The 13,074-nt window shown below is 38.9% G+C and overlaps 1 protein-coding gene across 1 annotated transcript in view; it reads right to left on the bottom strand.

Moving 5' to 3' along the window:
• Positions 1 to 6,592: 6,592 nt before the first annotated feature.
• The window catches only part of ATM (ATM serine/threonine kinase), a 59,778-nt gene continuing 53,296 nt past the window's right edge, over positions 6,593 to 13,074 (bottom strand). The window contains exons 58-65 of the mRNA XM_009999394.1: positions 12,734 to 12,850; positions 11,208 to 11,357; positions 10,084 to 10,249; positions 8,593 to 8,679; positions 8,400 to 8,514; positions 7,465 to 7,528; positions 6,903 to 7,039; positions 6,593 to 6,776 (exon numbers count right to left, since the gene is read on the bottom strand). Of these exons, the coding sequence (XP_009997696.1) occupies positions 6,593 to 6,776; positions 6,903 to 7,039; positions 7,465 to 7,528; positions 8,400 to 8,514; positions 8,593 to 8,679; positions 10,084 to 10,249; positions 11,208 to 11,357; positions 12,734 to 12,850 (1,020 nt within the window). The remainder of the gene's footprint in view (positions 6,777 to 6,902; positions 7,040 to 7,464; positions 7,529 to 8,399; positions 8,515 to 8,592; positions 8,680 to 10,083; positions 10,250 to 11,207; positions 11,358 to 12,733; positions 12,851 to 13,074) is intronic.

The following is a 13,074-nucleotide window of genomic DNA, read 5'->3' as shown; positions in this document are numbered from 1 at the left end:
GGAAAGAGTATTGGAGGCAAAGCTGCTTTTCACATGAAGTCTTAACACCTTGGGTGAGAATGTAACAGATCCTTATCTAGATGGGTTAAAAAAAAAACCACATCAAAGCAGGAAGCTACTCCCCCTTAACTGAGGTTATATACTGTACAAACATACTGTAATCAATCAAGTGCTGGGAGCATAATGCTGTGTTCATACCAGGTACTGGTGAGAAATGAAGAGAAAGAAGTTTCTTGGTGGAATTAGGTCATTTTCAGATGGAAGTATTTTAAGTGGATACTTCAATAATATATATGTTTATATAATGGATGTGGAAAAATTACTTAGCCGTCCCTTGTTAAATGACACATGAAAAGCACCACTGTATGGATGTGACTCAGCTTAAGAAACTGCCATTTTGGCACTTTGGGTGCTGACATCTCATACAGCATAAAGGAAGTTTTCCAGATACTAAGAAATGAATCCTGCCCACCAGAATAAATCTATTCCATAATGCCAATCGAGGCATGACAGGCTGGAGAACTTGATATGCTTGGTAGTTTCCTGACCTCATACAAAACAAGTTCTAGCTTTCATGCAGAAGCAAACTACATTTTAGGAAATGGCTTCATTTCTGCTCTGCCACTTTTTAATTTTCAGAACACAGCATTTCCATAAGCTCAATTTCCTCTGCTTTTGTGAAGACTAACATTCATAGAATCATAGAATCCTAGGGGTTGGAAGGGACCTCGAAAGATCATCTAGTCCACCCCCCCTGCCAGAGCAGGGTCACCCAGAGCACATCACACAGGAACGCTTCCAGGTGGGTTTTGAATGTTGCCAAATAAGCATATTTACTACACTAATTCAAGGTATTGTAAGGTACAACCTGTAGAAAAGAAAAATCTAGGTTACCATAGCTCACTGAAACCAGATAGCATCTACACCAAATATTACCGAAACATTTCAGAAAGCAGAAAACCAAAGATGATTGCTCAATAAGGACTCTACGAACTTCATAGTTCTAGTAATCCTTAATAAACCCACACTTAATCCCCAGTCCATTAACTGTTGGCCTAGCTTAAATCCCTCTTTCCTCATAATTGATACTTCTTAACTTGTAAGATTCACATCTCAAAATCAGAAGTCAAAGTAGAAAACTAGTATGACTTATAACTTTTAAGTTTATACTGCTGGGCTCATCTACAGCCTCTTGAACATTAGATACAGATAAATCACCCATAAAGCAAAAAAGTAGATACTAAGTCACTCTCCTGAACAGAAGTCAGTTAATGGTGACAGATAAATGTTGCCATCTACAAAAAGTTTTCACCTCCAGTGTTCCCCCAGATTACCTTCTCTGTTTCTCTTCCAAATCTATCAGTCCACTGATAGCAACATGCCTTGGTCTTTGTTTCCAACATTAGACCAAATGTATAACTTATAGAATCATAGAATCATAGAATCATAGAATCTTAGGGGCTGGAAGGGACCTCGAGAGATCATCTAGTCCAACCCCCCTGCCAGAGCAGGGTCACCTAGAGTACATCACACAGGAACTCATCCAGGTGGGTTTTGAATGTCTCCAGTGAGGGAGACTCCACAACCTCCCTGGGCAGTCTGTTCCAGTGCTCTGTCACTCTCACAGTAAAAAAATTTTTTCGGATATTCACCTTGAACTTCCTATGCTCCAATTTACACCCATTACCCCTTGTCCTATCACTGGTCATCACTGAGAAAAGCCTAACTCCGTCCCCCTGACACTCACCCCTTACATATTTGTAAACATTGATGAGGTCACCCCTCAGTCTCCTTTTCTCCAAGCTAAAGAGACCCAGCTCCCTCAGCCTTTCCTCATAAGGGAGATGTTCCACTCCCTTAATCATCTTCGTAGCTCTGCGCTGGACTCTTTCGAGCAGTTCCCTGTCCTTTTTGAACTGAGGGGCCCAGAACTGGACACAATACTCCAGATGTGGCCTCACCAATGCAGAATAGAGGGGGAGGAGAACCTCTCTTGACCTACTAACCACACCCTTTCTAATGCACCCCAGGATGCCATTGGCCTTCTTGGCCACAAGGGCACATTGCTGGCTCATGGTCATCCTCCTGTCTACCAGGACCCCCAGGTCTCTTTCACCTACACTACTCTCCAGCAGTTCAGCCCCCAACCTGTACTGGTGCATGGTGTTTCTCTTCCCCAAATGCAAAACTCTACACTTCCCCTTGTTGAACTTCATGATGTTTCTCCCCGCCCAGCTCTCCAGCCTATCTAAGTCTCTCTGAATGGCAGCACAGCCTTCTGGTGTGTCAGCCACTCCTCCCAGCTTAGTGTAATCAGCAAACTTGCTGAGGGTACATTCTATACCCTCATCCAGGTCGTTGAAGATGTTGAACAACACCGGTCCCAGTACCGACCCCTGAGGGACTCCACTAGTCACACACCTCCAACCAGATTCTGCCCCATTGACTACAACTCTCTGACTCCTTCCTTTCAACCAGTTCCTGATCCATCTCACTACCTGATCACCAAACCCATACTTGATCAACTTATCTACAAGGATGCGGTGGGAGACGGTGTCAAATGCTTTACTGTGTGTGTATGTAAAACGGGGGCTGTGGGTTAAGGACTTCTTCACAACTCAATCCAAGAACAGAAGTTCCTTCAAAAGGTGGATCCTCTATAGGTGGTTGCATGTTCTTATAATCCTTTCTGCTTTGCATCCAGCATAGGCATACAGCAACTGAGGCAACCAAAAAAAGCTCAAATCTGTGGTATGTTGTGTGTTGTTTGGCAAAATATGTGGAGAGAGGGAGGAACAGCTATGGATGCTGCAGCAGGAACTCTCCGGGGCAACCAAGGGTGTTGGCACTTCACATGTTTCTTGTGGACACATGTACAGTAGTGAGGAAAGAATGAAGGAGCAGGGAAGCAGAGGCTTTGTGTGTGCCTGTAAGAAACACTACTGCCATGGCTCACTCTGCAGCTCTGATGAGGTACAGGTGTACTTACAGGGCTAACAGGCAGGACGGATGATGAGAGCACGTGTCATGTGAACATCATGTTACTCTTATATCACCAGGACACAGGCGAGACTTGAAAATGTGGTGGGAAGAGGCCTAAACCCTCCCTTGCACACTGCCCAGCTTTCTTGCTGTGGTTTCACTCTTTAACCTACCCACTGAAACGAACAATTTTATTTAATGCTAACATTTAAGAGTCATAATTAAGTGTTCCATGAGTTAATCCTTCTCAAAGAGCCATTTTGGGCTATCCACAGGTTCCACAAGACAACACCACTGCCTTACCTTAGCTTTACATTCACAGGGATGAAAGCAGTAGTGAACATAGTGACATCACACCATTCAATTCCTCAGGCAGATTTTGGAATTGCTCGTTACAAGGTATCTTTATTGACCCTTTGTCCTTGCAGCATGACCACTTGTGCAGATATGCAATAACAATATTCATGAAGAGTACAAGTAGTAACAGGAAAGCTGGAGGGGGAATTCTTACAAGGGCATGTAGTGTTGGATGAGGGGTAATGGTTTTAAGCTGAAGATGGTAGATTTAGGTTTTTAGGTTAGATATTAGGAAGAAATTCTTTACTGTCAGGGTGGTGAAGCACTGGAAGAGGCTGCCCAGGGAAGCTGTGGATGTCTCCTCCCTGGAAGGGTTCAAGGCCAGGTTGGATGGGGCTTGGAGCAGCCTGGTGTAGTGAGAGGTGTCCCTGCCCATGGCAGGGACGGGGTCCCTTCCAACGCAAAACCATTCTATGATTCTATGATAGTAACAATGGGTAATAGAGAGCATTATCCCCTGAAAATATTAAGCCTAACATTTTAGTGCATTCAAAAACATTTAGTAGTAGCAAATACTTTCTATCAACTCGAGTTTCATAGTAACACAGAATGGAGACCTGATTAATTCATAGTTACTGAGAAAATGATTCCTGGGTGGTTTTATGTGTAAGAACAACAGAAGTTTCCATATCTGCATTCATGAAGATGGACATCCTTGTTTAATTTAAATTGGATGTACTTCAGCAGGTGGCCAGTTTAATCTGATTTCTACTCATGGGACAGTTCTTTGCTGATGGAAAAGTTATGTCGGGGTATATAACTCACACTCATTTTCCTAATAACACAACTTTTTTACAATCTTACTCCTGAGGCCATTTCTCCATCAGATGTTTCACCAGAAAAATCTAATTTCAAATAAACATGTTGCTGTTTAAAAATTCTTCCCTATCATACTAGGTCACAGGTTAATCTTCCTTAGAAATTGTCTTTTCTAAATGTAAATGTTTACAATTACTAAGATACATTCCAAGAAAAAAAATGCTGAAGAGGCAATTTGTCTCAGGTATTTCTAGCTTACTAACATAGTCAATACATTTGAGGCTCTCCAATACAAATCCACCTTACCATCAGCAACAGCATTTGTGACAAAACCAGTGTTCAGAATTAAACAGCATTTCCATCAAAGTTTCATTTTTCTACTCTTACACAAGGAAAGCATATATCTACACATGATACAATCTTATAAACTATTCACTTTCTAATTTTGACTTTTAAAAATTGGTGCGTTCCTGGAACAGCAAGAAAGTAATCTCTGACAGTTACTATTTGGCTACATGAGACTTTTCCCAGATGACACATCTCAAGAATTGGTTAAACTCAGATCTCACAGTAACAGGATTGTGTCGCATTGATTTTGACAGTGTTTTGGAGACTCTAAGGTTTGCTAGTGATTCAAACTGGTTTTGTATGTTTGACAGCTAACTGGTGTTTCACTGCTACAGGAGTTTACAAGTACTGTAAGCAGGTTTCAACTACAGTACTGACACACATTTTTGTTTTCATTTCACTCAGCTTGAACAATGAAAATGTGCAGACATTCAAATCTAGGCACTAAACACCAAGTTAAAGGCATTGCAGAGGTATAGTTGGATTATTTTCCCTTAAGTTAGAATTCCCTGAGACAATCATACTAATGTTTCACTATTTGCTTTAAGCAAAAAACCTAAATTGCAGCCTGGGATGATGAAAATATTCCTTTTCCAGTGGAGCATCAGTAATTCACCAAGAAAGAACAGGATCTGCCAAATGCTTTTATGCAATATTAATTTATATGATAGCTAGGGTTCTAGTATTAAATATCTCACAACATGCCAGAAGAACTTCCTTATAAGCATCATGAGAAAAATATCCATTTAAAAAATATATATATATTCTTTTAAGTGCTTTTGTTTAGTCCTTTCCTACCTGCCATTCTGTAATTACTTGGTAGGACTCTTCTCTCTTTCTTAACTGTCATTTAAAATTCACATACAGAGTGTGTGTTCTGTCAGTTAAGTTCCATTTTTTTCTCCCTGGATGACAGTTCTTCCCCACAGAAAAGACAGGAAGCACTTTTGATTCCAAGGATCAACGGAAATTTATGTCAGATTCATGAAAACATAATACAAGAGACTCATCTTGCCATGATGACATTAACTTAAAATTGTGGGAACACTGTGCAAATAAAACTCAGTGAAATGGTAATTAGAACAGAAATTCTTCACTTAACATTGCTGTAAAAATGCAGAAAGTACAAACTAATGTGAGAGCATGCAAATTTTTATTCATATATTTAAATATAAAGATTATTGTGGAAGATTTTATTAAATATGCCAGCAAGACTGTTATTTTAGTGGATTCCCCTATTACCTGTATTCCTTGACTATCCAATCACAGTAGGTCTTTATTTAAGAAGGAGCAGTGTGTTCTGTAGAACTGTGTGCAATGAGATTGTTGTGCTGAAAATACAACTGCCATGTTTCTGACAGGTGTTTATTCCAGCTACAGAATGGCTGCTTTAGAGCTCTATCTGGTATGCTGAGCTTCATGGTATTGTCTATTCTATCAAGCAAGTCTGAGCTACAAAAGCTAAATTTTTAAATGGTTTTATACTATTAAAGTAATGTTATAAAAATAAAGTATCAATCTAATTTCATTTACAATAGCAAAAAAGCAACTGTATTATAATTGGCTTAAAGTCCATTTCTATATAAAAAATGTCCATTTAACTAAGCTAAAAAACCCCACAAAAACAACTGAAGAACCCTCAGTTCACTAAACATGAGGTTCTCTGGCTTTGTTTTGTATTGACTGTAGCATTATCCCTAAAGTATAACCCCCCTTCTGAAATGCACTTGAGCCAGTTATTTCCTGACTCCTGGATTTTAGACTGTCCATTCTACACAGTCATGTTACCATACGGAATGATTATACACAAGGCTCCAGGTAGTTTACATATAAACAAAAGTGATGATCTTAGGCTTAAAGAATAAAAAGCATTCGGGACACCTAAGCAAAGTCCTTGCAGGTCACAAGAAAGATCAAAGCACTGGTTGGCATTTAATGCCATATGGAGCACATTAGTGGACAAAAATGTTCTCTTGGTAACAGGTTATTGAAAAAAACCCCAAACCATCCACCAAATACTAAGATTTGTAAACCTTTATGGCTGCTCCTGATACAAGTTTTAACTGTGAAATACCAATATTGAAATATTAAGACACTTGCTGCATAAATATAGGTTTCTTCTGAAAATGTGCTGGATCCTTCCAAGTCACACCCAAGCTTTCCATCCAGGAAAGAGCTGGCTCAGATTTTTAGGATCCATGGCCTGCTGTATGAGGAGGTTCACCTGCCCTCCCACACTGAGCACTGTTCCCTCCTCAACACCTTTCAGCTTCTCCTGAAGTCTCATCAGCACACGCTCAGCCACCTTGTTAAAACTCTGGTCATCACTGCTGGCAGAAGAAGAGAAGAAAAACAGGGGCACTTGGTATGGATCCTGAACAACACCAGCAACACTCAGTAAGAACCCATCAAGCAAGATAACAGTGCCTCAGACAGTAAGGAAAAAACCCCTGCACCTGGCTTTTCTTTTACATTCCTGTGGATCAGTGCTGAGTGTGGAGCTCATGTCAGCCTCATCCTCTGGTCTCTGCTGCAAATACAAAGCTTTCAGGGGGTTCATGGTCCAGTCGAAGAGAGGATCATAAAGCAGCACCTACACAGTAAAGAAACCTCTATTTAACTGAAGCTATCCATTCCAGCTAGTCCAGTCCCCCAGCAGGAAGAGGGTAACACTCACATGAACCACAGTATTAGGAGGTTTGGTTTTGTTTCTCTAAATCCAACAGGGTTGGGCTAACTCACTTAGCAGACTATCAACTACTCACAGTAGGAAATATCGCACTATGGCTAGAAGTGTTTAGGTACTGAAAGTGAAAACTGCATGTGCCTGAAACTGAGTTTCCCATGGGAAATGCAAATTTTAGTGAAGATTACATGACTTAACAAGTCAGGCCAACACTCCTGCTAAATTTAACAAACCCCTACACTACTATTTGGTATAGTAATGCATACAAAGACAAAGAAAAGAAGCTGAGGATATTCTATGGTTACTAACAGAAAAAATGAAAAAATACTTACCTCTACAATAGTCAGCAAAGCTTCTTGAGAATTTCTCATAACAGCCATTGTTTTCTCACAGCATCTAGAAAATATGTCATTGTATTTTTAAGTTCCTTTTGGTAAAATGGAAAAGTATTTTCATAATTTAAATCATGGATATTATTTAAAAGTTAATTCCTAACATATGAGTAACCACTCTGATGCTTCCATTTTGAAAAATTATTTAAAAAAAAAGGAGAAATTTAGAAATTTAAGACCAGAAGGAGACTGGGTAGCTCACTGCATGCATTCCCTATGGGAAAGAGACCAGCTGTTTCACCCTCTGAAATGATTCTAGTTTGATTGAGAGAAATGTCCTGCTTCTTAGGGCTCTCCTGGGCCATTCACTGGAGATAGGATGAAGGTTGACAGAAAATCAGCCCCTTTGGGATTTTTCTGTTTTGCAGCTCAAATCTATTGTGGGATTTATATTTTGCACTTGCAAAGTGATATAAAATATATGATCCAGAAGAGGAAAAAGACTGCAAGTTACTGACCTAAAACTGAACCGAAAAAAATGACAGAACAAAATGGTTTGAAGCAACTTAGTATCTCCAAATATACTGTATAGCTCTGAAAAAAATACAGTTCTGAAGGAACAAAATCCAGCAGTCTAAACCAAGAAATTAATTTAGGTAGGGAGCCTTCGGAAGCACTGAGCCATCCTGGAATTCCACAAGGGGGTGACAATAACCCATTAGATAGTGACAAATACGAAAAGCTGAGCAACAACTATGAACTTGTAATGGGTTATACGTAGTTAACAGCGTGTGAGTCGGGTCAGTGTGTATGTTTGGATATTACCATCAGAAATAAGAGTCCCTCTCAAGCATCACAACTCTTTGACACAGAACAATCATAATCCCAAAGTCCTCAGCTGCCTCCTCACCCCTTCACAGCAGAGAAGCACTTACCTTCTGAAGACACCTTCCACGCCAGTAATACCCATTCCATCCACAATGTCCCTGGATAATCTAAATGGAACAGTCTCTGGTGTGGGAAGGATTTTACCTTGCTCAAAAGCAACCCCTAAATGAAAGGATAGTAAATCTTTTTTAAAATGTTGAAACAAAGAAAAATTCAAGTTCTCTTGCCTGTCCCACTTACCCAGATCTATATGCACTAGTTCCGCCGTTTGTTCATCTATCAAGATATTCTGAACGTGTCTGTCTCCAAGTCCAAGAATGTAGCCAACTAAAACAAAAAGGTAAGTGCTGACACCATATTCACATGCCATAAAAAATAGGGAAAATTTAAGAAAGAGCAAATTAGAATCAGTGTAACAGGTGTAAGCAAATCAAAGGTGAGAATATTTCTTCCTTCATGTATCTATATTGCTCCAGTAGAGCAAATGGCATTCCATAAATCCAAAAGTAAAAGGTTAACTGAATGTAATTGCAAAAACGTTTTTCTTATAAGATGCGTATTGTTTTATCTACTCCCACAGACTTCTTGCTCATTTCTTGCTGTGGATAAGTCAAGCACAGAATCACAGAATCCTAGGGGTTGGAAAAGACCTTGAAAGATCATCTAGTTTCAAAGCTTTCAAAAGAAAACCCAAGCAATCAAAAGACCAGCAGATAAAAAGCAAATGCATTAAAAAATTACGGTTTGTTATTATTACTATTTTTAAGAAAACTTTTAACTCATAGTATCATGCAATCCCAAAACCAGGACTGGACGTACTTCAGTCCATCATTCAGTTGGGGCAGCTCAACGATACCTAAATAGTTCTCGAGTGACTTTTGCCTAAGTCAGTTTTACCAATCTTCAGTGATACAAATTGTAAGATCTTTCCTGCAAGCCTATTTCAGTGCTTTACTATCCTTAAATGTAGAAAATCTTCAAACCAAATCTCTCCTGCTGCAACTTACACCTGTTACTGTTTTTCTATTAGCTGATGAAGATGCATAGCAGTAGTATTTCCTACAAAAACCCTTCATCTGAACTCCAATCTGTAGATGTACTTCATTTTTACTTTACTTCGTTTACTTCAGCAAAAAAATGTAGTGTACAGACAACATGTAACATCTAAAATAGTACCTACTGCAAGTATACAATCTACCATCAAATATCTTTCAGAGACTCAACACAGAACTGAGTCATCCAAACGAAATCCACAATCCAAGCACATACATTTTCTTACTAAGACAGAAAAATCAAAGGAAAAATGCCAAAGCTTAAACAACCGTTTCAGCCACAGAAGATGATGCCAGTACAAAGAACATAAAAAACTAAGACTTTAAACTCAGTTAAAACATTTTGAGCCTACAAATTAAATGAATAAGTGTTAAATCAAAACAACACAACTAGTCATGTATACTTAAAAAAACTACTAAATTCAAAAAATACAAACCACTATATAAAATAAAGAAACACAGAATTTCATTCTATCTTTCTACTGCAGAAATGGGAGTGGGGAGGAATTAATCAGAAATCCTAATTATAAAAATAATACTCGTGTTCTTGCTGGCATTTTTTGCCCCTTACTCCCTGTTTTCTGACATGTGACAAAAGCAGAATAGCCATTACCTCTGATATGGTGTAAGTTTTTGTTTACCTCATCTCAAAAGCCCTTGTTACCAATCCCATAAATACCTATAGAAGATGTGGCCACACTGCGAGTGTAGGCCAATCGTTTTTCAAACCACACAGCTGGATCCAGGAATTTTTCCATGCAGAAATAACGAAACACAGGTTGAAAGTTCTCGCAGACTTTCATGAAGTTGTTGTATTTCTCTTCAGAATGTTTCTTTTGTGCATCCTTTGAACAAATAAGAAATGTTTTGTCCATGACTGTCTTCTTTGAAAGGTAAATGCATCTTGTTGGGAGACACTTGCCCTGTGCTCTGTTGTGGTACCTTTGCTTATCTGATGGCTCAGGTCATTGTGAAAAGTCATTCCCACCATTCACATGCAAAAGCTGCACACAGCTAAAATTAAATACACTTTCATCCTGTGAGTACTATGCAGATTTTAAAATAAATAATTTCTCACACAACTACAGTAATATAAAGTGAAACTTCCAGTTTTTTTCATGTATGGTGAGGTGGTTTGTGGAGCTAAACTAAAGCAGTGGAATCCATTCAGCAGCTACCTGCCATCAGAAGAAAGAACCTTCCCCCACTGGTTTTTACTGTACTGGTATTTTAGGCCAGTTTATAAAATGTTCATTTTCTTTCAGCTTCTCTCCCTGAACTGCCTCCCTGTGGGGAGGCTGAGAGTACATGGCTGTCATGGTAGAGGAGAAGCCAGACCCCTCCCCATTGTCTAACAGCAATTAGACATGACATGAATCTCAGCTGCATTCTGAAACCATATTTTTATTTTCAGGAACTAATAATAAGAATGTTGGTTTATTAATGAAAACAAAATTGTTTTTCAATGCAATTAGATACATGACAAATATAAATTAAACTTTAAGATAGCTTTATACTGACTCTGTTGGGTCTCTGTAATGATCATTTGAGAACTGCAATAGATTTTTAGTCTAGAGAAGAGCCCAAAGACTTCTCAGACATTCAGTTATATTCAAATCTTTCCTGCAACAGTCATTCATTTAGCAAGTTTTGATTTGGTAAAAGCTCTTCCCAGGCTGCATCCAGACTACTAATTCATTAATTATTATATACTAAAATCACAGCATATGAATACATAAAAAAACTAACCCTCTGCATAAAACAGTATAAGCCAGATATTTTTATTCAATTATTTTGACTCACCATCATTATTTTCTGACACTGAAGACTGGAGTAATCTTTTGGCCTGTATCTCTTATGAGCTCCCTCTTCAACATTCACAAGAAACTCCCCAATGGGAGTTGTTCCTGAGCACCACTCAAGAACACCACTTCTCTGAGAAAGGGGAACCACCTGTAAAAACAAAGCCACTGCTGCATGGGGGAGGTTTATACACACACAGCTGTGACTATGCAGGCTGCAGTTGTCTTTTGTTTGAAAAGAAAAACGAACAAACCACACAGCTGACTACAATCTATGACCTAAATACACTGAAATACAGATATAAAATACACTTGAGGTTTTTCTAACAAATACTTGAAAATTTCTTCCTAGCCCAGAGGACCTTCCACTAGGTACTTCAATGTAACTTGTTGATTATCCTCCATCTGCATGTTTCTGGCTGAGGTGTGATTGCCAGCAGCTTGCTATGCTTGAATGGGATCACACAAGCCTTGTGCAAATTGCACATAAGAAGCACAGTCTGGAACAAACCCATGGCAGTTGCATGACACTGCAGACTTGCTTTAGTCTGCTTCCCATCCTAGGGAACAGTTTCTCCCTTCATAACTGGCTGTAATGGTTACTTCAATTGCTGTAACAGACAGAACTGGCCAGAATGAACAATCTCTTGCCCTCAGAGAAAGAGCTACTGCCCATTTCCTTCAATTTTCTTTTCTTATGGAAGCCTCTTTGTCTCCTAATGCAGCCCACACTCTCTTTTTCCTGCTCTCATTCATTTTAACACACAAAACCCTGGGTCTTCATTGAAAATTATTCAAAAAATGTGACTCTTAATTCCACCTGTGGATTCTCAAAGCTATGCTAGTAGATCAGGTAAGTTCCTTCAGGGATTCTGGGCGGAACATGTCTCGTTTGTTAAAGACAAGACCTTTTAGTTAGACAGTACTCATTCAGAGATCACCCTCACAGCTGTTAATACGATCCCAAGTACATAAATAAGACGGAGGGGGGAAAGTTCCTGTTCAAATATGTTTCTGCATTCACAGTAAGAATTCATTGCAGCATCCCCAGTTCCAAGAAAAACATTTCTGCAATTTGAACTCTGCATGAACAGACCATAGATGGGACTTGTAGATTCAACTGTAAGGGATACTGCAAGACTAAAATTAATTCAGTAATACTGCAAGACTAAAATGAATGAAAATTCATAAACTTGTATGCTCAAGTTTAATGACTAGCAACTTACAATTCAAGGACAGTGCATGACTTAATTTCTTTTCAATTACATGTTCATATAAAGAAAGCTTTGAAGAGTATTTAAGTATATAACGTGTCAGATTTTTTTTTAAGGATTTTGAAAAAATTAAATTGTAATAATTTTTGTAATTGTAGTAATTAAATTGCATTGTTTGTTCCATACCTTAAGGAGCAGTGGACTATTTTAATACTTCTAAATTCTCTTTGGGTTAAAAAGAAGAGAACAGGGAAATATGCTGTTATTAGTAGCATGTTGCAGCCACCCTCCTGCAGCAGCTGTTCAGGGTTACCTTGTATCTTCGGATAGTTAATTTTCTCTTCCGTGTTTCACTGTTTTGCTGAAGCAACATATTGCACATCTGGAAAACCTGCTGCATAACAGCATCTTGTCTCAGGTCATCACGCCCCTTCAGCATGAACAGAAAAAGCAGTTAAATGACACTTTCCAGCACCCACCGTGTTCAGCAACTTAAAAAAAAATAATTAAAAAATTATGGCACCCTTTTTAAAAACAGATCTTTCAATCACTGCATTTAGCAATCCAGCATACAGCTGAAGCAGCATCAGTTGGTACTGCAGTGCTGATTATTGGACAGATCTAGTGATTCATGCTTCTCTACAAATTTCAAGG

This window comes from Chaetura pelagica, unplaced genomic scaffold, assembly GCF_000747805.2.
Source record: "Chaetura pelagica isolate M959 unplaced genomic scaffold, ChaPel_1.0 scaffold85, whole genome shotgun sequence".
NCBI lineage: Eukaryota > Metazoa > Chordata > Aves > Apodiformes > Apodidae > Chaetura > Chaetura pelagica.
Note: the sequence above shows the minus strand (reverse complement) of the source record. Positions and strands in the feature narration are given on the sequence as shown.